Source organism: Castor canadensis, chromosome 1 (genome assembly GCF_047511655.1).
Source record: "Castor canadensis chromosome 1, mCasCan1.hap1v2, whole genome shotgun sequence".
Classification (NCBI taxonomy): Eukaryota; Metazoa; Chordata; class Mammalia; order Rodentia; family Castoridae; genus Castor; species Castor canadensis.
Genome location: NC_133386.1, coordinates 78,282,528 through 78,309,788, shown reverse-complemented (window position 1 = coordinate 78,309,788; position 27,261 = coordinate 78,282,528). Strand labels below are relative to the sequence as shown.

The following is a 27,261-nucleotide window of genomic DNA, read 5'->3' as shown; positions in this document are numbered from 1 at the left end:
TAGATCAGCAGTTCTCAAATGCTTTGGTTGCAGAACTCCCTTATACTTTTTTTGCTCAGGGGCTTTGCACTTGCTAAGCAGGCATTCTGCCATATCCCCAACCCTTTTTGCTTTTTAGTTCTTTTCCAGATAGAGTTTAGTGGGTTTTGCTTGGAGCCAGCCCCCAACTGCCATCCTCCTACCTCTGCCTCCTGCATAGCTGAGACTCCACAGGCATGTATTGTGTTGAGCTTGTTTTTGAGATGGGGCTTTGCTAGCTTTTGCCCACCTTGGCCTTGAACCATGATTCTCCCGTCTCTGCCTCCCGTGTAGCAGGGATAATAGGCATGTGCCACCATACCCAGCTTACATTACACTCTTAAAAAATATTGAGGATCTTTTTTTTTAAAGCACCTTTTTTTTTTTTGGCAGCACTAGCGTTTGAACTCAAAGCCTCATGCTTGCTAGGCAGGCACTCTTACCATTTGAGCTACGCGTCTGGCCTGATACTGAGGATCTTAAAAACCTTTTCGTTATATAGGTTAGAACTGTCTATATTTATCTTATAAATTAAAACTGGCAAATTTAAAAATATTCACTAATTTATAATAACATAGTTTTTACACTAACATAAACAACATTTTATGAAAATATGTTCCAGCACATAAAGGAAATCATTGACAAACATTATTTCATATTTTTTTACCGATCTCTTTAATACCTGACCTAACAGCAGAAAGCTCATACCTGCTTCTGTGATTTATTCTTTGAGTCTGTGAAGAAAAATGTGCTCTCACATTGATATACAGTTGGAAGAGAAAGGAGTGTTTCAATTGTATTTTTTGTTAATAATTGTATAATCTTCAATACACCAAAACTTGAGAAGCTGCAATTATAAAAATTAGTCATAACATGGAGTCTAAAATTGTATCAGTGAACTTTTCTTATTCTGTTTCATTAACATCGACTGGTCTATCTGGTGTTTTCATTGTCTTTTTTGCTCATATATGCTTTGGCAACATCATGATTTGTTAATTAAAAAATACTGGCTTACTGAACGATGCAGATTTTCCAAATGTGGACCCATTTCATTGTATAACATCAAACAATCACATTAATTATCAATACTGCTGATCCCATTCATAAATTTTTAGGCATTAGAAGTTTTCAAGCCCAATACATTTTTAAAAAATACAACTTCAACACAGATGCAAATTTTCCAAAATTCTAATGTTCTCCTGGAATGTCAAAATTTTTATTTGTAGCAATCTTGTTTCCCTTGAAGTGATAATATCACCTTATTTGAAAAAAATAAACCAAGTGTCAAAGTTTGAATAATCATAGTTTACATTACTAATTCTTTCAGGCAAAAATGGCATTCTGTGAAAAAGCTGATAGTTGAACTGACAACCCTTAATGTGGCACAGATACTTTTCCTTGAAACAACTATCATCACACTTATGTACGTGACAGAAGTGCTTTATGTATACTTCCCATTTCATTACACAGACATGTCCTCGATGGTAGACCTTGAATGACAAGCTTTTGCTGTTTCATCAACGTTATTTTTAAAAATTGTGAAACTGGCTCTTTTTCTTTTTTGTGCTTGAGAGTTAACCTATGGCCTCACTCATGCTAATCTACCGCTGAGCTACACCCTGGGTACCACTGTTCTAATCTTTGTATGCTAAGGTGCCAGCCATTTTGCCTACTAATTGCATGATCAGAGCAAATGTCAACATGGAAAAAAAAGCATGTAGCATCTTAATATTGTTATTAATATGTGCGGTTTTAATATGTTATATGTGTGTGTAGTAAGGTTTTACTTTGTGGGCATCCTGAAATAATCTTATATGATCCCCAGGGGTCCAGGGACTACAATTCAAAAATTGAATAGATTAATGGAAGAGATTTGTGTTCAAAGTTGTTAAACATAATTTGTCAGCTATGAATGATATGTATTCTGCAGCATCTCACTTATTTCCAGTTCTGGATGAATCCCTTCCTGCCTGTATCAGGAAGTGTAGAATAGAAAAAAGTTCACTGCTATGTGTTAGTGAGAGGTTGGGTCTACATCCAACTGAGGCATTAACCAGACATTTGAATTTAGCTAAGCTCTTAGGTTTGGGAGGCTCAGGTCCTTTATTTATATAATGGTTGTTAAACTAATCAATTTCTAAGTTAACTTCTAGTTCCAGGTTTCCAAGATTCTATTCTAAAGTTGTTATCTGCTAATATTCTTAACATTAACAACAAATATATTAGCTTCCCTCTATTTTTTTAAATTTATGTCTTTGAAGTCAGATCTTTTTTCATTTTCTAAACATCTAGTTAAGGCTGTGGGAAAGAAGTAAAAAAGATATTGCTCTTAAGAGCTGAGCAAAAATTTAAGAGTAAAATTTGCTTAAGCTGAATGTTGGGACAAATGGGTTCATTACATTGTTTTCTGTATTTTTTGTATGTTTGAATTACTGCAAACAGGATTTTTGAGAAGGACTTAGAATTGATGAAGATGGGGACTTTTTAAAAGAAATTTATTGTCAGTTCACAGCACTATGAGTGTGAAAGACTAATGGCATGATTTTCTAGTAACTGTCCCATCTTGCTTTATTTTCCTTGTTTTGTATCAGATTTTACTATTATTGGATATGTAAGTATATTAAAATAATTCAGTTAGAGTCTCAGTTATAAAACTAGTTATGTTACTTAATTTTCTTCTTTTTTCCTAATCTGTAAAATGGAAGTTTGCTCCTATATTCAAAAGATCTAATGAGATAATGTTGTATGAAAATACTTTTATTACAGCATTAGGTTCTGAGCATATTTCAAAGCATTTTTTTAAAAGAGGAAAAATTGTGATGTACTTTTTATATGCAATTAAGTACAACCACATCCCAAACTTTTTCAGGCCACTCGACCAGATATGATCAGAATCTTGTCAGCAGCCCTTCATGTGGTACTACGAAGGGATATGTCCCTGAACCGAAGACTTTATGCATGGCTTCTTGGTAGGTATTTGATGTATGTGCTCATAGTTAGAAAAAATGGAGGGGAAATTACCCTATATAAGTATGTATGTGTTGTGTGACTGTCATTAGTGAAAAAAACTAAGTTTTTTTTATAAATAGATGATAAAAAATATAAACTACTAATGGTGTTTTGTACAAAGAAATTTTAGAAGCTTCCTAGTCAAAGTGACTATTTGAATTTATATGATCATGTTCCCTTTTTGAGATTTTTTTCCCTTGGTTGTTATACTACAAGTTAGTAGATAAAGAAGGATAAATAATCTAAATAGTAACAGTGTTTCCAAAACTGTCAAGTCATCAAATCAAGACCGGTAAGTACAACTGTCTCACACACATAGTACCTGTCTTCCAGTCAGGCAATAAAACAACTGTGTGTACTTCTGTCTTCCATACGTTTTTGTGAGTGTTTGGCCTGTCCTCATAGCCCCTTACTACCTACAGTGAGAGGACACCATATAACTTACCTTGGATGTTCTGAGTTTGCAGTTATTTATCTGTTGGTAAGATTGGGGAAAAGAAAAAAAAAGGTAATTCTGGAAGAATTCTATGATACTTATGTATTGAATTGGTTTCCCTTTATTAAACCATCTAAAATGATCTCTCTTGCTGACATTGAATGGGCTACTAATTGGTAAGTGTTTAGTGCTGTTTTTGAGATATTTGCTGTTTTGGTATTTAGTGACCAACAATTTTAGGAGTCCCATTTTAATTCATTTTATGATTTATTTCCATGGAGGTTTTGATAATAACGGTGCTGTCGTAGGACCCAGAAGCACAAGACACAGTAATCCTGAAGAACATGCCACTTACTATTTCACAACCTTTTCCAAAGAATTATTGGTCCAGGTAATGGATGCTTTCATTATTTTTTATTTACTCACTGATCACTAGAATTACTGAAAAGGTATTTTATAAAAACCTGCCTTGGTTGAGTTGAGTTGAAAGAATGGAGACAAGACTCAAAAACTACCTAAGAATGACTATAACAGGCAAAAGGCTACAATAAAGTAAGTGATCATAAGTGAGAAATACTCAGAAATATTTCTGAGTAAAGCCAAATTTTTTTCCTTTGCTGTTTGTATGATTTTATTAAAACATAGGGATAGCTTTTTCACTTGTCTGCCCTGTGAAAATTGGAGCTTTTCCAAAAGTGGGTGAAAACCTATTTTATTTCCTAAAAAGCCCCCAGAAAACTTGGGTTATACTGAGAATCAAATACGGTAAAACTGCCATTATAATGGAAATACTAAAATGATCCATAGGTTTATTTCATATCAGTTTTGCTTTACTTGTATTTATTCAAAATTTCTAAAACTAAACTAAGAAATATGTGATATCTGAAACATTTTTAAATGAGTGAAGTAATATACTGTTTTAAGTCACTGATGAGAAAATAATTGCATAATACTGCAATGATGAGGTGGCATAGTTTGGAGTTCATGATCTTCAATAGAAAGTATTCTCATCTTAAGGATAAACAGTCCACCATGAATGTACTTCTCATTTTCTTTAACTCTTCTAATTTTTTTCTGAAGAAAATTTAAGTACCTGGTTCTTCACTCTAGGCAGGTGAATATAACATTTTCTTCCTAGCAGAGGAAAAAGGCTTCAGTAAAGCAATAGGGGATATGACTCGCTATAACATATGATTATATTTAAGAATACTTTTTATTTTATCGTTAACAGTACAAGGGAGTCACAATGTGAAATCTTCATAGAATCATACAACTTACTTTGAACAAATTCACCCCCTTTATTATATTCCCTTAGTACCTCTCCCTCCCCCCTCCCATTTCTAAAAATACTTTTTTCTTGAGAAAAAAAGATTTGAATATGTTTACTAAATGACTAATGTACTTCTGTTTTGTAAAGGCAATGGTGGGAATCTTACAAGTGAATGGATTTGGAGAAGAGAGCACTCTAATGCAGGATCTAAAACCCTTCCGTATTTTAATCAGCTTACTGGATAAACCTGAGCTAGGTAATATATATTGCTATCCCAAGGCCTAAAGTCACATGTGATGGTTCTATATTGTTTCCTAATAAAAATATGACAAAGTCATTAGAAAAATGACTATATTTTCAGGTGACTTATAAATTCAAGTTCTCAACAATTTCTTGTTTAAAGTTCACACTGCAAAGTTAAGATATAGGTGCATTCAGCTTATATATTATTATCATACTTTGTGCCTTGAACTACATATATAGCAGAAAAATTATTTTTTAAAGATATGTAAGTTTTTCTTAATTCTGATTTAGTGAAATTAAGACATTTATGATTGTCATGATGAAGTTATAGTTTATAAAATTTAAGGACTTGGCTTAAATATTTGGATTGTATATTCATTACCTCACCCCTTTTGTTTTGTGTGTTTTCCCTTTCTTCATTGTGTATTTATTATGTATTAGATCCATTGGAAAGTTAATTATGGTATTTGAGACAAATTAAGAAAAAACTAAATATTAATAAATGAAATTATAAAGTGTAATTTCTTCAAATTATATACACATTTTAGCAAATATGCTACAACTCTTAAAGTGTGAAAATAATGGGTTATGTCATTGATAATAGATGATAGTACACAATAGCTCAAGGCGAGGAATTTTTTAAAGGAAATTGGCATATATCATAGCAATAAAATTTAGCCTCTTGCATTTTAGAGCTATTAACAATGATAGTGATACAAATATCATTTATTGAACAATCACTGTATTTTAAGAACTATTTTGTGTACCACACAAATATTGTCCCTAATCCTAAAAACTATTCTGTAAGTTGGTATTATTTTTATTTAATTTATTTAAGTTTTATTTAACTTCTTTAATAAAACTTAAAGAAGTTAAATATACTTGTCCAAAGTAATAAAGATAATTAAGTTACCAAGTCAGTTTTCCTGATTCTGTCAGTTCTGTTATGTGAGACATTTGTTCAGTTATTTATCACTTGACAGTTTCTCAAAATGTGAAATTGAGTGTCTGAAAAAAATATTATTTAAAAATAATACTTGTTAAAGCATCCTTTAATTTGACCACTTTTCAGATAATCATGATTTGCCAGTGCTAATTGCTGTCTTTAATTTGTATATAACTTTAAGGACCTGTAATTCTGGAAGATGTCCTGATTGAGGTATTTAGAACATTATATTCTCAATGCAAAGCAGAATTGGATTTTCAAATGGAACCACCCTTCAGCAAAGACCATGCTCAGCTAAGCAGGTAGATTACCAAAAAATTAAGCATGACAAGAAAATATCCTCATTTATTAATATTCAGGAAGTATATATTCACTTACTATAACATATTACTGTATGAAATTTGTGTTCTGATGAGTAAGATGGATTTAAGATATCACTATATTTTGGTAGCATGAAGTATTGTAATTAACTGTACTCATTAGTCAAATAGACTCTTTAAACATGGTAACACAATGAAACATTCCAAGGTTGGTTCTTAATTTCACCAGTTTAATAAATTAAATTTCAGCAGTTAATATGAAGATATTAAATGTTAACCATGGAATTTAATTACACTTATAAAACCACAAGAGACTTCCGCACATCAGTTAATAATGAGAGTCTGTCTTGTTTGGTAACCAGTCCTGGCCTGTTTGTTTGAATTGAGTGGTGTCACTTGATGACTTGACACACTTGGGAGGCCAAATTGTAGATCAGAAAAAGACCAGAAGACAGACTTAACAAATGAAATTAATGAAAGGCCACTGTGTGTTCTGTTTGTAAAGTTCTAGTTATTTCTTCTTTCAACTATATATACACTTGAATTCCTAGGATAGGTCATGTAATTAATTAGTATGTCCTGTTCTCTGTGTCAGTGACAGATACATGCTGACAAAGTTGCATTGTTTTCTTCTCTGCTTTAAGCAGACCACTTTGTTTCTAGTATCATCTGTTATTATAATATGACATATTCTAAGGCTACAAGTTTTTACAAAATTTACATTTCATTAGTGTCTTCTTTGTTGATAACTTTGAGATATCCTGGATTTTCCTAAAGTGTACTTTAAAATATCTATAAAAACATTTGTAGACAGTTTATTTTTTCTGATGATATAATTCCCTCTATTTTTGGTTAGAGAAGTTAATGTTGACTTATTTCATTCTATTTCATGTACTCTGCCTGAGAATTTATATTGTCTTATAGAGTACTTGATTAGTCTTTTTCTGCTAAAACCTACTAGCTATATTGACAGTACATCTCTTAGAAAGTATAGGAGAAAATAGGTAAATGAGAGGCTACTTTTCCCTGATAGAATTTTAGTAGTAATTTACAATACTATTTACAATAATAGTCTTTTTTTGTTTGTTTTTCAAGCTAAGAATAATAATTTGAGTGAAACTGGTCAAAATAATCTTTCATTGAAAACAAATCCTGAACAGCACAGGAAAGCAAGCAAAATTCTTCAAAATCAAGACTGTCAAAACCAAATCACTACTCAATTTATATATGCCAAGGGAATCAAAGCAATTTGATGCCAAATTAACAATTGTACACTTTAAAAATTCAAAAAGATGCTAGGTGTGGTGATGCACACATGTAACCCCAACACATAGAGGCTAAAACAGGAGAATCTCAAGTTTAAGGCAAGATGGGTTACATAGTGAGTTCCAGGCCCTTTCTCAGTCAAAAAAAAAAAGAGAGAGAGAAATAGAGCAAAAAGAGCTTCCTGTTATTTTGTGGTTTTTATTATGCAGAAATTTTGCAAGGTCACTTTCTGATCTTGATCATTTGTTTGAGTTATAAAAACTCAAATTTGAAAAATAATTACATATAAAGTAAATAGTGACAGTATATTAAGATTATTTGTTGCAATATTTTTACTAGCGTATTTTTGCCAATTACCTAGGAATATGTACTGCTCTAATAATACTGCATTCAAATTTGAAACAATAAGTGCTCATAGTGTTTCGTTTTTGTTTCTTTCCTTTTCTTTAGTAAACTAAGGGAAAATAAGAAAACAGCAGAGCTGATTAAAACTGCCAACCTTCTCTTTAATTCTTTTGAACCTTATTATATGTGGGATTACGTTGCACGTTGGTTTGAAGAATGCTGTAGGTATGTTAAATTATTTCATTTTTTAAAATTTAATAAAATACAAAGCTAACTTTTGACTTTAAATTTTCAATCTAATGATAAGAATGTTCTTTTATATTTTACTTCTACTGAAAATTATTAATTATTTACTTTCCATAGTATGACTCTACTTTGTCACTCTAGGATATAAAAATCATTGATCACATAATCTTTAGAATTAGGAACTAGCTTAGAAATTAGTTCTGTATTCACCAACAGTGAATAGTAATCCCCTCTTTTTTGTGGTAAAGAAGATAGCAGATTTGTGCTGCTGCCTTGACACACTTTCCAAAAAGTATTCTCAGTTTGATTAACAAAACCTCCTTGGTCCTCCTGTGTTTTCAAAGACGTAGAACTGGCCCATGTTGTCTCTGATGAATGATTAAAAAAACTCCTCTACTCCTTAGGATATAAAGCCTGAAACATGGTCTGAAACCCTAGACTACTAGTGAAGCTGAGTGAAATCTATGGATTCTAAACCAAATCCTCTCAGAACCAGATTAAACTCTCATGCCTCAGAAACATGTAATAAAAAAGTAAATATGTACAATCTGAGGTTTAGAAGTTTTTAGTAATGTGGATGTTGCAGGCTTAGAGGTATGGCTCAAGTGGTAGAGCTCCTGCCTAGCAAGTGTGAGGCCTCAGTACTGCAAAAGAAAAAAAGAGAATAGGTAGGAAATATGAATGTTGCTATACATGAATCTCTTTAATGATTTAGGATTTTTTTTTTTGCTTACCCATTTGTCATCATGTTAGGCATATAAATGGTTCCTGTCTTCAAAGACTTTATCTTGGGATAAGTAAGACATACATGCATACATTTCTGGTATTCAATTAAAAATTGCAACTGCCCCATACAGAGATTAAATTATAGGAGGAATTAGGACTATCTCTTCACCACCTACCCTACACTGTGTTTTCACCTTCAGTGTCCACAAATATATACATCCAACCTTCTGTGTTTCTTTCTGTGTTTGTAAAAACACACCTCTATGCTTCTTGAGCTAACCTGGACAACAGTTACTTTCATGCTGCTAAGCATTTATTGTAGTATTGTTCCTAAAATACTCTGCCCAGTTTGCCCATCTGCTATGGTCCTAAAGTGAGGTCACCCACCTTCCAGTAGTCTTCTAGCTTTCTCAAACCACCAATCAATGTCACCACACTGTGACACTGTTGTATTTATTTGTCCATATGCTTTTATTTCTTGCTGGTCAGGGACTATGTCATATTCTTACTTTGTGTCTACAGTGTGTAAGGCAATGTGTGGTCTTATAGGATTAATAAGACTTAATATGAATGTTTTTTCAGAAGATCTAGCTCTACTTCTTGGATCCTAAAAGACTTCCTAGAAGAAGTAACATTTGATCTCATATCTTAAAGTATAGATGCATTCTAGATATGAGAAGTAAGTTGGGGAGGACAGTAATCCAGGACGACAAATTGTTATAAATAGAGACCCTAGGTTTAGAAAAAAGTAGCAATCCGTTTTTACTAGGAGATGACATTTATAGTGGGAACAATGGAAAATAAATCTGAAAAAGTGAGATCCATCCCGAACACGTGGGTGGTACAGGATAGCAATTACAGGGAGAGGTTAGGCCTAGGAAACTTAGTTTAAGAATTTTCTCCATAAAGGTAGTCATGCCTTGGGGGAAAGGGAATGTGTCATCACAAGAACTTTACTGTGTGACTCATTGTTGACTTGGCCTTTGCTGGTAACACAATGATGTTGTCATTAATATTACTTGATAGTACGCTTGATAAATTTTTGTCCTTTTAGGAGGACATTACACACCAGACTTCAGATTGGGCCTGGAGATAGTAGTGAATCATCTGAGTTACAGCTGACCAATTTCTGCTTACTGGTGGATTTTTTGTTGGATATAGTTTCTTTGGTAAGATTACCTTGGTAAAACAAACAAACAAACAAACAAACATATCAAGGAAATCTAACAACAAAGTTCAAATGTTATTGGAGATAAATTACATCTTTAAATAAATTTCGTCTTTAAAATTAATTTTTTCTCTTTAGAGTAGCTTTTTCTCATAACATTTTCTACGTATTTTGTCCTCTGACGTACATGTGTAATAAATAGAATATATTTCCTAACTGCATGCTATAAAATCTTAGCTTGTATATGGTGGTCTAATGCTGCTTTTGTATTCATTAATGATTTTTTTCTATTAAATGAAGACTGTTGGAAATATTTCCCCTTATGTTTTCTCTCCTCAATTCTTTGCTTTCTCATTTTGAAGCCTACTAGAAGTATGAGGGTGCTGTGTCAGGTATGACATTCAGCCTGTTTTGTTTTTAACTGATTCCATTCACTTTTGTTATGTTGTAATTTCACTGATATAATGGAAAAACTGGGGGTGTTTTGTGATATATTCTTGAAGTACTTAAATTGAGAAATTGGGAATAGAAATTTTATGTCTTCAATAATAAAATAACTATACAATACTAATTAAAAGCATGATACCTATAAAATATGAACAAAATATAGCCTTATTTGTATAGAGTAAAAAATAAATAGCAACTTCATCATTGAAAAATTTTCAATTTACTTTTATTTTCAGGAGACTTACATTGAAATCCAGACAGAACACTTGCCTCAGTTGCTGCTGAGGATGGTTTCTGCCCTGACAAGCCATCTCCAGACATTGCACTTGTCTGAGCTCACAGATTCTCTCAGGCTCTGCTCAAAGATTCTTAGCAAGGTCCAACCTCCACTGTTGTCTGCTGGCACTGGGAGTGTGTTGCAGTTTCCAAGTGGGCAGCCCAGCGCAGTCAAAGAATGGGAAGAGAAAAAGGTAATTTTAGCTATTGTTCTTGGTATTAGGCTAGTTATATTTCTTCACAGAAGAGCAGTTTCTGAGTTAAGTCACTTATATATAGTATTTAAACATCAGTGAATCTTTTAGATTAAAATGCTGTGACAGTAGACCATCATGTAGGCTGTTGGCCATAATGCAGTCTATAACAAAAGGAAGAAGGTGAAATTAATTTTACTTTATTAAACCCAATACATTATCATTTCAACACATAATCAAATAAAATTGATATCATAAAAATTAACAAGATAGTTTACTTTTTTGCACTGTCTTCAAAATATAGTGTATATTTTATACTTACAGCAACCTTCATTCAGATGCTAAAATTTTTAATAGGAATACATGATCTGTATTACCCAAGTTGTTCATAATTAGAGTTTTATGATAGCTAAAGTGTATGTGTTCCAAAGCACATGTGGCTCTTGGTGCCCATGTTGAACAGCAGGTCTGTATGTAAACTTTACTAGTCCTTTCACATACACCACATTTTCACATGGTTTTCTTGAAATCCAGAATCTTTTTACTTTCCTCTGTCATCCAAATGCTTATTACTGTCTTTATGAAATTGAGTAAAATAAAATTATACTACATAATTTTAATGTCTTGTACCTTGAATATACTTCAACACCAATGAAACATGGAAAAATCAATAATTTAATAGTTTTCAGACTTATAATTTTAAAATATCTATTAAATGTGAATGAAAATGTTCAATTGAATTATATAATAATTACATTGACTTTAGTATGTTAAAGATCTGAAAATTTCTAGAATGTTACATTTATTATCTCATTCTTGGGTCTGTATAGTAGCCCTGCTTTTTTCAGACAGGCAAAATATATTTTAGGATGATCTATATAACCTTTTCTGTCAGATATAAATCAATCTTGGCCCATCTAAATGTATTCTTCATATATGAAGTGAAATTACCAACTCTTGGTCAATTTAGATATATTCCAGGATTATCCCACATAAAGTGAAACTAGTCTCTCTTATTTTTCCTTCTAACCTGTTTATTACTTGTATGTGATATATAGCATCTCTCACTATTTCTGGAAATTTTCTTTCATTCCACTGTTTTCCTTAAATTATGTTCCTAAAATTTTCTTAGAAATACACCTTACATATGTATTAAGTAATATTGAATCTTTGGTTTTCATTTGAATGAGATTAATAGGAATAGGCCCTTAGCAGTATTTCAATAGTATATTCAAGTATGTGAAGATTTACTACGTAGAAAACATATGAAGGCCCTTATTAATGATTATAGGTAAGGTAAATAGGAACAAAATTAGTATTAAATGCAGGACAATTAAATAATGTGCTCTTCAAATTATGCCTCATTGACTTTGGAGTATGCCTTTTCCTGTATCTCTCTCTGATAGTCTGTGTGTCTCTTTCTCTGTTCTGTTGTTGCCCCCAAGTCATATATTTTTTTTACTGAACTACAATATTTTTATCTTACTTAGATATCTGAAAATTGATCATTCTTATAAGCTGAGACTGTTCTCTGTATTCTATTTTTTGAAAGTATAAATAAAAAACTGATTATTAAAAAATTACCGTTTTTTTCTTCCTGTACTAGGATTTAAAATTAGAGCGTCATGCTTGCTAGTCAGGCACTCTACCATGTGAGTCACATCTCTAGCCAAAATCATTATAATATAATTTTACATTATAGCACTTAGTGTATTTAAATTTATAGCTTGAATTCTATTAATTTAATATCATCCATTGTTATATGATCCTTTTGTTAAAAGAAATTAATACAAAAACAATTTTATAGTATTCTTTTTAAGAATGTACATGATTTTAGGTAGTCACTAAACTTTCAAAGGAGACAAATAGGCAAATAAGTTCATTCTGACAGTTACCTCTAAATTTTGGCATTCTAATATGGAAAGCTCTCCTACCATCATAAATATAATAGAATATGAAATGTAAAATCTCCTCACCGAGTCCTTCTACTAACTGTTAATCTTAGCTGCTGTAACCTTGGTCAGGTGTTTTTATTTTTGTTTTTAACCTCCCTGAACTTCAGTTTTCTTGCCTTTGGAATAGAAAAACAATCTGTCTTCATTCAACACTGTTAGGCACTGGCTATCCAGTAGTGAACTAGGCTGTCTCTGCACTTCTTAATGTCTTCTATTAGAAGACACACATTAAATAAGTGATTGCACATTTAGTGATAGTTGTGATTAATATATGAAGGAAAGTATATAGAGGTAGGACTGTGGAAAGGTATGACCTGACCTAGGCTGGCAGTCAAGAAGGCTTTCTTGAGGTGGGAATGTTTGGGTGAAGCTTTAGAGGAATTGATGGGGTAGGGCAAAGTAGAAAGAAGAGAGTTCATGGTAGAAATTAACATTCGCAAAGAAAGGCTCTTCTGAGGCTCAGTAGCACTATGCAGATGAGCAATGCAGGTGTGAGGTAGGCAAGGGCCAGGACTTACAGAGCCTTGTTCACTATACTGAGGCTTTTATTCTTTATCTTAGGAGCAATGGGAAGACACTGAAGGGGAAAAAGGCAGGAGGCATAATCAGATTTGTGTATTAGAAAAATTACTCTGACTGCAGTGTGGAGTATGGATCTGAGAAACAAAAATGGATGTGGGGAGACCTACAATAGTGCGGGTGAGAGGTGGTGGTAACTTATGTTGTCAATATGTGGGAGTGAAAAAAGAGAAATGGATGGGTTAGCAATATTTAGGAAAACAAATCAAAAGGACATTAGCAATAGGTTGGCGAGAATAAGGAGTAATCACTAACAATCACTGAATGTTTACTAAGTGCCAGGTGCTTCAGAGACACTATTCCTTAATCCTTACATAAACTGTAAAATGTAGCAATTAGTTAAATTTCAGTTACAGTGCTCCTCCTCATCCACTGAAACCTTTCCATGGTTTTAGTTACCCATGTTCAATAATGGTCCTAGTATGTTAATTAGAAAATTACAGAAATAATTCATGAGTTTTAAATTGTGTGACATTCTGAGTAGCATGATGAAATCTCACACCATCTTGTTCTGTCCTGTCCAAGGACATGAATCATCCCTTTGTCCAGTATATCCACACTGTATAAATATCTACTTGTTAGTCATTTAGTAGCTGGCTTAGTTATCAAATAGACAATATCACTGTGCTTGCATTCACATGTAGTAGATAATACTGTAACACAATGCCTACATCATTCATCTCACTTCTCATATGTATTGAATCATGTCACATTATCACAAAAAGGATAAATATGGTGCAATAGAATATTTTGAGAGAGGGATGATATTCACATAACTTTTTATTGTTATTCTATTAATGATAAGTTGTTATTAATCTCTTATTGTACATAACTTATAAATTACACTTTTATCATAGATATGTATGTATAGGAAAAATCATAGTATAACTAAGGTTCAGTACTAGCCACAGTGTCAGGCATCAATGGGGTCTTGGGACATATCTCCCATGGATAAGGGGGAATTACTATATACACATGAGGAGGTTTAAAGAATTTATATAGCTTCCTAAGCAACACATACCTAGTGAGTGCAGAGACCTAGTTGAGTTGGGACTTACACCCTCAGCCACTATACTGATATGGTTGGAAAGCCAGTGGGAAAGGAAGGAGAAATGGAAAAAGTACCCAAGAATGACCCATAGGTTTCTGTCTTCCTGGTATTGATGAATGGTGGTATCAGTCACTGAAACAAGGAACACTGAAGTCCAATACTTTTTCAGATATTTAGCTCATATATTAATAATACCAATTGTGATGATCTTATTCATATATAAAAAATATCAGTTTTTATGATCCTATTTAAATTATACTCTGTGGAGCAATAAAAGTCTTCCACGATGAACAGAAACTAAAACAATATATGACCACCAAGCCATGACTACAAAAGATTCTCCAAGGAATTCTGCACTCAGAAAATGAAAGCAAACAAAACCATGAGAGGACAGGCAGTATCAAACCACAGGAGAAGGAAAGGCAAGCAAGTAGAGAGTAACATTGATTCAGGTGCACACAAACCCTTAAACAACAAAAACAAACTAAATGACAGGAATTACCACATACCTATTAACACTGAATGTTAATGGACTTAACTCCCCCATCAAAAGACACCGTTTGGCGAACTGGATTAAAAAGTAAGATGCAACAATCTGTTGTTTACAGGAGACCCATCTCATTGACAGAAACAAACACTGGCTTAGGGGGAAAGGCTGGAAGAAGATTTACCAAGCAAATGCCATGAAAACAGGCAGGAGTAGCAATACTTATCTTGGACAAAGTGGACTTCAAATTATATTGATCAAATGAGATAAAGAAGGACACTCCATACTAATAAAAGAAGAAATAGAACAAAAGGAAATAACAATTATCAACCTATATGCACACAACGTCAGTGCTCCCAATTTCATCAAACATACTCTGAAGGACCTAAAAGCATATATAGACTCCAAACACAGTGGTGGGAGACTTTAATAACCCCCTTTCACCAATAGATAGGTCATCCAAACCAAAAAATCAAAGAAATTCTAGGACTAAACCACACCATAGATCAAATGGACCTAGCTGATCTCTACAGAATATTTAATCCAACTTCCACATAATATACATTCTTCTCAGCAGCCCATGGAGATTTCTCCAAAATTGATCATATCTTAGGGCACAAAGCATGCCTCAGCAAATATAAGAATATAGAAATAATCCCATGCATTCTATCTGATCACAGTGCATTAAAACAAGAACATAACAACAAAAACAAAGGAGAAAATATGCAAACAATTGGAAGCTGAACAACACATTGCTCAATGATCAGTGGGTCACTGATGAAATAAAAGAGGAAATTAAAAGATTATTGTAAGTTAATGAAAATGAAAACATGACCTACTAGAACCTATGGGACACAGCAAAGGCAGTACTAAGAGGAAAGTTTATAGCCATGAATGCATATATTAAAGGACAGAAAGATCTCAAATCAATGACCTAATACTACACCGCAAACTCCAAGAAAATCAAGAATTAAAAATAAGGGCCAAAATTAATTTAATAGAAACAAACAAAATACAAAGAATCAATGAAACAAAAAGCTGGTTCTTTGAAAAAATAAACAAGATTGACAGACCCCTGACAAATCTGAGTAAAATGAGAGGAAAAAACCCAAATCAGTAAAATCAGAAATACAAAAAGGGAGATAACAACAAACACCATGGAAATCCAGGGAATCATCAGAGACTACTTTGAGAACCTATATTCCAATAAATTTGAAAATCTTGAAGAAATGGACAGATTTCTAGATACTTATGACCATCCATAATTGAACCAAGAGGATATTAATCACCTGAATAGATCTATAACACAAAATGAAATTGAGGCACAATAAAGAATCTCCCAAAAAAGAAAAGTCCAGGACCTGATGGATTCTTTGCTGAATTCTGTCAGTCCTTTAAAGAAGAACTAATGCCAACTCTCCTTAAGCTGTTCCATGAAATAGAAAGGGAAGGAACTCTGCCTAACTCATTCTATGAAGCCAGTATTACACTCATCCCAAAATCAGACAAAGGCACCTCCAAAAAGGAGAACTATTGGCCAGTCTCCTTAATGAACATCAATGCAAAAATCCTCAATAAAATAATGGCAAACCAAATCCAACAGTATATCAGAAAGATCATTCACCACGACCAAGTTAGCTTCATCCCAGGGATGCAGGGGTGGTTCAACATATGCCAATCTATAAATGTAATACAGCACATTAATAGAAGCAAAGACAAAAACCACTTGATCATCTCAATAGATACAGAAAAGCCTTCGACAAGATCCAACACCACTTCATGATAAAAGCTCTGAGTAAACTAGGAATAGAAGGAATGTACCTCAACATTGTAAAGGCTATATATGACAAATCTATAGCCAACATCATACTTGATTGAGAAAATTAAAACCATTTCCCCTAAAATCAGGAATGAGAAAAGGGTGCCCACTATCCCCACTCCTATTCAACATCATCCTGGAATTCCTAGCCAGAGCAATTAGGCAAGAAGAAGAAATAAAGGGAATACAAATAGGTAAAGAAATGTCAAAATATCCTTATTTGCAGACAATATGATCTTATATCTTAAAGACCCAAAAACTCTACCCAAAAACTCCTAGACACTATAAACAGCTACAGCAAGGTAGCAGGATACTAAATCAACTTATAAAAATCATTAGTTTTCTATACACCAACAATGAACAAACTGAGAATATATGGAAACAATTCCATTTACAATAGCCTCAAAAAAATCAAATACCTAGGAATAAACTTAACAAAGGATGTGAATGACTACAAACCCCTGAAGAAAGAGATTGAGGAAGACTGCAGAAGATAGAAAGATCTCCCGTGTTCATAGGTTGGTAGAATGAACATAGAAAATACGGCTATACTACTGAAAGCAATCTACATGTTTAATGTAATTCCCATCAAAATTCCAATGACATTCATCACAGAGATTGAAAAATCCACTCTAAAGTTCATTTGGAAACACAAGAGACCCCGAGTAGCCAAGGCAATACTCAGCAAAAAGAGCAATGCTGGAGATGTAACAATACCCAACTTCAAACTATATTACAAAGCAATAGCAATAAAAACAGCATGGTACTGGCACAAAAACAGACATGAAGACCAGTGGAACAGAATAGAGGACCCAGATATGACTCCTCGCAGCTATGCCCACCTTTTTTTTGACAAAGGCACCAAAACTATAAGATGGAGAAAAGACAGCCTCTTCAACAAAAACTGCTGGGAAAAGTGGTTATCTGCCTGCAAAAAACTGAAACTAGATCCATGTCTATCACCCTGTACAAGTACCAACTCAAAATGGATCAAGGACCTTAATATCAGACCCCAAACTCTGAAGTTAGTACAGGAAAGAGCAGGGAATACTCTGGAAATAATAGGTATAGGCAAGGACTTCCTCAATAGAACCCCAGCAGCTCAGCAACTAAGAGAAAGGATGGACAAATGGGACTACATAAAATTAAAAAGCCTCTGCACAACAAAAGATATGGTCTCTAAACTGAAGAGACTACCCTCAGAGTGGGAGAAAATATTTGCCAGGTATACATCAGACAAAGGACTGACAACCAGAATGTACAGGGAGCTCAGAAAACTAAACTGTCCCAAAATCAATGAACCAATTAAGAAATGGGCAACTGAACTAAACAGAACTTTTTCAAAAGAAGAAATCCAAATGGCCAAAAAACACATGAAAAAATGCTCACCATCTCTGGCTGTAAAGGAAATGCAAATAAAACCACACTAAGATTCCACCTCACCCCTGTTAGAATAGCCATAATCCAAAACACCACCAACAACAGGTGTTGTCGAGGATGAGGAGAAAAAGGAACCCTCATACACTGCTGGTGGGAATGCAAGCTAGTGCAACCACTCTGGAAAAAAATATGGAGGCTTCTTAAAAATCTAAACATAGATCTGCTATATGATCCAGCAAGCTTACTCCTAGGGATATACCCAAAGGAATGCGACTCAGGTTACTACAGAGGCACTTGCACACCCATGTTTATTGCGGCACTATTCACAATAACCAAGTTATGGAAACAGCCAAGATCCCCCACTACGACAATGTAACAAGAAAATGTGGTATTTATACTCAATGGAATTTTGTTCAGCCATGAGGAAGAATGAAATCTTATCATTCTCAAGTAAATGGATGGAACTGGAGAACACCTTGAGCGAGGTTAGCCAGGCTCAAAAGACCAAAAATTGTATGTTCTCCGTCATATTCAGACTTTAGATCTAGGGCAAATGCAGTAATGTTGTTGGACTTGGGTCACACACTAAGGGGAGAGCACATATGGGAGTAATGGGAATAGGTAGGAAACTGAAAACTTGAAAGCACTTGACATCCCACTGCAGTGGAGTTAATATAGTAACCTTAAAAAGACAGAGGTCAATAAGGGTAGTGAAGAGGTCAGGTATAGATGAATCAATTTGGGTTTTAATACACTTGTGCATAGAAGCAATGCTAGGAATCTCTCTGTATAGCTATCCTTATCTAAACTAGCAAAAACGCTTTGTCTTTCTTATTATTGCTTATGTCTACTCTTCAACAAAATTGGAGAAAAGGGCAGAACAGGTTCTGTGTGGAAGCGATGGGTGGGGGAGGGGGGAAGGAGCAGGGGGGAGAAATGGCCCTAATAATGTATACACATATGAATAAATGAATAAAGAAAAATAAATAAATTATACTCTGGCACAGTAGCCCAAGGAGTTCATGATATGCACCAACTTGTTTATTTAAACTTAATCAGATAATATGCTTTATTATTATACTTAGCCTCTCCTTTTTAACAATTCAAAAGTTAATAATTCTAACTCTGCTTCAAGAACTGGTTCATTTGTTTGTTTATTATTATAATTACCTCTTCCCCTCTAGGTTATAAACTATTTCTTTTATTCTTACTGCCTAATGCAGGATCTGCCATAATATGGTTCAGTATTTACTGAAAGCATGTAGGATTTTAAAAAGACATTTAATTGATACTTTACACATGTTGACAAAAGTTCACATTCATGTGGTCCTGAGAAGATAACTTGTTAAATTTTATTTCTAATTTTTAAAATGTCATTTTTAACCTTACTATCTCATTCTTTGCATAGTTTTGACATTAGTAAAATAATTTCATGAATTTGATTAAACAAATTATTACTCATTTGAAAATAAGGATACAGATCTTAAAGATTTATATATGTGTGAGTGTGTCTGTTTTTATCTTAACCTAACCTTATGATATGCATAATAAATACTTGGTGAATGGATATATACTAATGTATTCATTAGAGCCATATCAGTGTGTACTACTGATTATCATAAATATGAGTCAGTGTAGGGACTACTTTAGGATTCAACAGAATGTGAGTTAAGCTATACATAATCTAATGTAAAACTTCTCTCAGACAGTGGCCATTTCTGTTGTTTGTGTGTGTATATATATATATATACCAACAGAGTCTTTTGCTTTTTTCTCTTTGTTTTTTAAAATATTTTTTATTGTTGTGCTGGGATGGGATACATTGTGGCATTTATAAAAGTTCCTACAATGTATCATATTTGAATTCACTCCCTCCACCATTCTCCTTCATCCCCTCTCCCCCCATTCCTGGAATAGTTTCAAGAGATATCTTTCCATTTACATTTATGTATACACCGTATTTGCACTATATTCACTTTCCTACACCCTTTCACCACCACCTCCCCCCACACACTGATGCCAACCCCCCAGATGGGCCCTGTTCCACCCTCCTATTCTCCGATTTGTAAAAGGGAAAAAAATGACATTTTTGTTTGTTTAAGGTGGCTACGCAGGGAGTTTCCCTGTGACATTTTCATGAGCCTTTTGCTTTTTAAAAAATCTCTACCAGGTACCATCAGTTTCTCTGGAAAACCCTATTGAAGTGTTCGAAGATGGAGAAAACCCACCAAGTAGTCGATCATCAGAAAGTGGCTTCACTGAATTTATACAGTATCAGGCAGATGGAACTGATGACATTGACAGAGAACTAAGTGAAGGTCAGGGGGCCGCTACTATCCCAATTGGTAGCACGTCCTCTGAGACAGAAACAGCATCCACTGTGGGATCTGAAGAAACCATCATCCAGCCCCCGTCCATAGTCACTCAGGGGACAGCAACCCGAAGTGGGAAGACAGCCCAAAAGACTGCAATGCAGTGCTGCCTGGAGTATGTCCAACAATTTCTTACCAGACTCATCAGTCTCTACGTCATTCAGAGTAACTCTTCTTTGGCTTCAGACCATCAGGGAGAGACTTCAAAATGGGATAGGGATTCACAAGGAGATATAAAAGAGAGAAATCTAAGTAAACAAAAAACTACAAAAGAATACCTTTCTGCCTTCCTTGCTGCCTGTCAGCTCTTTTTAGAGTGCTCAAGTTTTCCAGTTTACATTGCTGAGGGGAACCATACATCAGAGTTATGTTCTGAAAAATTAGAGACTGGTAAGGTCATCTCTGTTTAATTTATATTCCAATATTTTATTTAGCATGCTATTTTTAAAGATGTTCTTAGATATTAAAGTTAGGATTTTTAGCCAGTTAATTTTTTTTAAAAAAATTTAAGTGAAATACAGTCATTATGGGGAAATTGCTGCTTTTGAAGATTTTTGTGATTTTGGTGGCTTTCACAGTTTGCTTGCAGGTGAGTAGAAACAAAAAAGGAAATCTCTGGAGAAATGTAATGTAACATTAGTTCCACTAGTTTCCTTTCTTATGACAGCATTATTTGTATTTGCTTTTATTTAAATTTTTTTATACACACAGAGTACCATGAATACTAGGTAATTTTTTATTTAAAAAAACTGCTTTCAGGACAGGAAAGTAGATTATATTACTTGGCATGAGAAGAATGTATATTGAAAAAAAGGTTATGAAATTCTTACTGCTATATTTTTCTAAAAGCTATAAACTAAGCGAGTAACTAGGTTTTGTTAACAGATCAAGATGAAGTAGTTGCTTTGTGTATTTGAAACTGGCTTAAAAGTATGTGTGAAATAATTAATAGTGGTGAACTCTGATTGCTTCCCTTTTTTTTGTTTCAGACTGTGAGCATGTACAGCCTCCACAGTGGCTGCAAACTCTGATGAATGCTTGCAACCAAGCAGATGATTTCAGTGTTCAAAGTGTTGCTATTTCACTAGTCATGGACCTGGTGGGACTGACTCAGTCTGTGGCCATGGTCACTGGAGAAAACATCAACAGCATGGAGCCTGCACAGCCCTTAAGTCCAAACCAGGGAAGAGTAGCGGTGGTTATTAGACCACCCCTCACCCAGGGCAATCTGAGGTACATAGTTGAGAAGACTGAATTTTTCAAGGTAAAGTCTAACAAATACAGATTGTATGTGATTAAGATAATCACTGCATGTGTGCTACTTGACATAGATCACTGAAGCCATGGAGGAATAATTTCAACTAAAAAAGAGGAAAGTTCATTAATACCGTAGATTATTTCCAGATTATGTGGCTATGACACTTTTCTTTTCATAGAGTAAAATCTCATCTATTCAGAACTCCCATGAAAAGTTTTTTGACACTCTATATTGTCTGATTATTATCTGTGTTGTATGTAATTCAGAAAAATAAAGCACAGTGGGATAGATATCTTCTACACAGAACATCAGGTACATTTGGGTTATATTACTTCTTAAACAGGTAGGTTCTTTTTACATATAAAGGTTTTGTTTGGTTTCATTTTTTAGTCAGGCATGGTGGCACACACCTGTAATCCCAGCACTTGGAAGTGGAGACAGAAAGATCATAAGTTCAAAGGCCAGCCTGAGCTACATAGTAAGATCCTATCTCAAACAGTCAAAGGCTGGGGATACAGCTTAGGGGTAAAACACTTACCTGGCATGCGGAAGATCCTGGGTTTTATCCCCAGTGCTGCAAAAGAAGTTTTAAAAATCTGATTTCAAGTCATAGTGACCCTCCAGAAATTTCCCCCTGCTACATTGGAGCTGATTCCTATAACATTCTGTGAACTCTAAAGATTTTTGCATTCTTATTAATGTTGTTATATATCAATTGCCATGATAACACATGTGTGACACATATGAGTTACTTTAAACTCATTGGGCTGGAGGTGTAGCTAAGTGCTACAGCTAGAGTACTTGCCTAGCACACAGAGGTCCTGAGTTCAAAAAGGGAAAAGAAAGTCTTAAGTAATTTGGATATTTGGACTCTGAGTTTTATTTTACTATATAACATATGATCATAAAAAATGAAATTGAATTTAACATGAGATTTGTGTCCTATTAAAAATGTATTCTAGTATTACTTTACTAAATATCACTAAAATAGTGATATGAGATCTTATCTGTGCCCTCCAGAAAGTGACTATTGCATTTCTGATGTTTAAAAGAAAAGGACTGTCATAAAAGGTTCTAAGGATCTAGGTGACCAGAAAGTAAGCAGGTGGAAGGCTTTACTTCCCCCCTCCACCATTTTTATTAGGATATAGTCATTGTACAAGGGGGATCCATTGTGACAATTCTGAATAGCATTACATTGTACATTGGTTAGATTGCCCCCACCAGCCCCCCTAAGCCCTACCCACCCTCTTAAAACAATTGCTAGAAGCTTCATTGTTCTATTTCATATATGTGTGTGAAGCCCATATATGATTGATGGACTGCTTTACTTTTAATTCTCATCCCAATGGTACCGTGCATATTAAAGAACTTCTGGGTCTGGCAGTCAGAGATCAGGTAGTAGTTTGTACCTAATAAGAAATGTTTGTTAAATAATTTCTGTTAATGGTTTTGTAACACAGTCCCCTTTGCATCATTTTCTATAGCATGTAGCTTTGATCTTATGGGACCAACTAGGAGATGGGACACCTCAGCACCACCAGAAGAGTGTGGAACTGTTTTATCAATTACATAACTTGGTTCCTTCTTCTAGCATCTGTGAGGATGTTATAAGTCATCAGCTAACCCATAAAGATAAGGTAAATCCTTCTCTTCTTATTGTGTACATACCTACATATATACACACACAAATACAGATTAACATATACACTATTCTAAAAGGTAAATTAAGGGAATTCTGTATTATAGTTAGTATCTGATTTATTTCTTAGTTCAAGACACCAGTATGGGCAGTGGTGATTAAAGTTTTTGTTGGTATAAATTCTTGTATCATTTAAAGAAGAACGTTGGATTCAGTTATAGGCCTGATAGATACCTTTACTAATGTATATAAATGAAGTCATGTGTAAAGTACATTTATAAGTTATACATAAGTTATTTGTATACTAATATGTGAGATTATTGTGTTTGTATTTTAATATCCAGAGTAAGAATTATGTATCCTAATGTATATGAAATAATACATAAATCAATTATGTTGTCTCCTGTTGGATGGGCCAGGGTAGGGGGAATCATTTTGATTGGCAACTTCAGGTAATTTAATGAAGTTTATTGTCTTCCTATGCTGCTCTGCAATATAAATTTAATTTTATTGAGGAGATTTTGGATGTGTATTAAAACCCAATGCTAGTGATTTTGCATGGTTCATATTTAAAAAGGCATTGTGTTGAGTAAGTGAAGATTTTAGCAAAGAGAAACATGAAGGAGTAAATGAGAGTAATAAAGTGTTTATTCCAAGGAAAATGTTACAATTCTATTTCTGCTTCACCATATTCAAAGTTGTTCAGAAATAAAATTTTAAATAAGCCATAATTTTTACTGGTTTTATATTACATATATGTTCCTTATCTAATACCAAATAATGTATTCTACATTGTTCTGTCCATTATTTTAACTCCTAATCTTTTTCTGAATAATTCCAAAAGTGGTTTAATATTTTTCTTGTAGAACTTCAGTTGAGATTAAGGTATAATTTTGGGGAGGAAGAGTACATTAATTTTGAAAAATGAGGGAAAAATTGTGCTTTGTATATACAAGATGTCATGACATAATAGTTTCTTCTATTCTCTGTCATGCAATGATCTAGTATAAAATCTTAACCAAGTAATAGTTTGTGAGATAATGTTTTCTGTTTTTACAGAAGCAGTATTTTCTATTTCTACTTTCATTAAACAATGTGATAAAAGGGGCTGGGATGTAGCTCAGTGGTAGAACACTTGCCTAGCATGTGTGAGGTCCTGGGTTTGATCCTCAGCACCAAAAAAGAAAAGACAGAAAAAAATGTAATAAAAGTGTATTACAGTGTGCCCTTGAATTGTGGGCATTAACCATAATAGTCCTAAGTTGTTGATTTGGTTTTACTAGAATCACTAGATATCTTCAAGTGAGAATTAAATAGTTTACTCTTCCACATTCCTCCTCAGAAAATAAGGATGGAAGCACATGCAAAGTTTGCAGTTCTTTGGCACCTGACAAGGGATCTCCATATAAATAAGTCATCTTTTGCACGTTCTTTTGACAGGTTGGTTACACTGTATATTAGACTTTGCAATCAGATGTCTTCTTGTTGACTCTTCTTGAATCCTCTATGTAGATTGGCTAAAGTAGGAAATAAAAATTTACAAATTTTGTGATGCAAAATTTATTTGTTATTTGAAAATCCAAGCTATATTGAAATGCAGGGCAGTGTCACATACCCACCAGATTTCCTTACAGTCTCTGGAGTACCCAGTGCCCCTTCCCTTCATTGGACCACTCTTTATCAAGTCCCTATTATTTGCCAAGCACCATTCTACGTGCCAGGGATACAGAAATGAGCATGGCCTTCTTGAGTCTGTGTTCACATTTGATGAAACTACATATAAAAAGTATATTGTTTAAGTGTTTCTCAACCTATCATTCTCAATCTTCACCATGAACTGGACTTAACCAAAATCTGTAACTGAAAACACTGACAAACCCCCTCAATGAATTTAAAGAACCTGTAGTTGCTTGAGAGTAATTTTCCTTTTTGTCTTGTCCTAATATCAACTGAAGTGATTCATACCTTAAATATCAGATTTGCATTAATTTCCAAGGAACTGCCATTTATAAGTATCTTATTGTTATAAGTTAGCAGTCTCGTCTGTACATCTCATAGAATGACCACAAATCTATGCTTAAAGCATAGCTTCAGATTAGGTGTGTGGTCATTTCAGCTGGTGCTTTTTCGACTAGCATTTCCAATTTTAAATAAGTCACTACTGAAGCGTGTCTTGAATCCCTACAATGAACTAGCCCCTGAGCTAGGTACTATGCAAATACTTGTCTCTAACTTGACAACCACCTTCCCTTATCTTACAAATGATACAGTGGAAGCCCAGAGAAGCTGCTTGCCCAAGATGCCATGAGAGATTTGAATCTCAGTTTTTCCTATTCCAAATCATACTTCCGTGTCTTTCGCAGAAGATCTTTCCTTGAATTATGAACATACCTTTGACTCCTGTAGAGAATGGAAGCAAGATAGCCCTGACCAGTGTGCAAATAATGTTGATTTGCAGAAGCTTTAGTATGTAATGATTTCAATAGACTATGTTGCTAAAACAAGACTTTTTCTATTCTTTAGTGTTTATCTTATAAACATAATGCATGCTTGTGATATTTCAAAAATAAGTATATTTAAAAAAAACCCTGTTTTCTCCTTTTTTATTGCATATACTGAGATTACGATTGAAAATTACTGTGGTCAAAATTTAAATTATGATTACCATAAAATAGTTAATTTAAAATAAACACAGTTTACAATATGTTAATTGCAGAAAAATTACTGTTACAATTAGAGGTGTTTTGTGCTTTATTGTAATTATTGGTGTTTATTTTAGGTCACTGTTCATCATGTTAGATAGCCTTAACAGTCTTGATGGTTCTACCAGCTCTGTGGGACAAGCCTGGCTGAACCAAGTCCTACAAAGACATGATATTGCAAGAGTTTTAGAACCATTGCTATTGCTCCTGCTTCATCCAAAAACTCAGAGGGTTTCAGTGCAGCGTGTACAAGCAGAACGTTATTGGAATAAGACACCCTGTTATCCAGGAGAGGAGAGTGACAAGCATTTTTTGCAAAATTTTGCCTGCAGCAATGGTGAATATCATGTGGAAGTAGAACACCTTTATTTAGAATTAAGTTATTAAAGTGAAATGTGAGCACAACAGTGATGGGCACAAGAATTGCATGTGATTTTTTTCCTTTCTCAGGGGAGGAATCAGCCACAGCTGTGGTGAGAGACATTCTTCAGTTTGGAAATTATTTAGCAATATGGGTCCTGAAAAGGCTCTGTAGACATTTCACAGGGAATTTACAGTAACACACTTTGTTTGATGAGTCATTTTCCTCCTGTGTAAAGGGGGAATAACAAAATCCTCCACTCAGTGCTCTGTAATGAACATTAGATGTAGTTGTGATTGTGATATGTTTGCTACAGTGATTGGTATATCATAAGGGTTTGATAAGTGTTCATTATTATTACTACAAAGTCCATACTTTACAAACTGTTGATTGATACCCTTTATGTAATGCTAAGGGCCCTTTATCAGGAACAAAAGACTCATATCTTATTTCTCTCTCTTGACAAATAATCCTCTGAGGTTAGTAATAAAAAGGCTCTTCTACCAAGCAGATTGCTAATGTTTAGAAAGCTGTGGATTTTTCAAAGTCCCACAGTTGGTAAACAGTGAAGCTTGAACCAAACCATTATGCTCATACTCCAGCCCTAGTGTGTTGTACAGAGCTGTGGTTCCACTGTTCAGCTTCTTTTCTAGCTTACCCTGGATATTATAAGAATTTACTCTATCCTGCTTATTGCCAGAACATCCTGGTGACAGCACCTTACCTGCCACAGTCCTTTCTTATC

General features: G+C 34.1%; 1 protein-coding gene across 7 annotated transcripts in view; it reads left to right on the top strand.

The window, feature by feature from the left end:
• The window catches only part of Dop1a (DOP1 leucine zipper like protein A), a 96,243-nt gene that overhangs the window by 42,146 nt on the left and 26,836 nt on the right, over window positions 1-27,261 (top strand). For 3 of the 7 annotated variants that reach the window (XM_074078854.1, XM_074078828.1, XM_074078835.1), the window contains 13 exons: window positions 2,888-2,987; window positions 3,745-3,854; window positions 4,881-4,989; window positions 6,104-6,224; window positions 7,959-8,078; window positions 9,880-9,994; window positions 10,356-10,385; window positions 10,677-10,910; window positions 20,352-20,943; window positions 21,543-21,817; window positions 23,299-23,451; window positions 24,796-24,893; window positions 26,233-26,492. In XM_074078854.1, the coding sequence (XP_073934955.1) occupies window positions 2,888-2,987; window positions 3,745-3,854; window positions 4,881-4,989; window positions 6,104-6,224; window positions 7,959-8,078; window positions 9,880-9,994; window positions 10,356-10,385; window positions 10,677-10,910; window positions 20,352-20,943; window positions 21,543-21,817; window positions 23,299-23,451; window positions 24,796-24,893; window positions 26,233-26,492 (2,317 nt within the window). The other 4 variants (XM_074078870.1, XM_074078847.1, XM_074078839.1 and 1 more) reach the window with 3 other exon arrangements.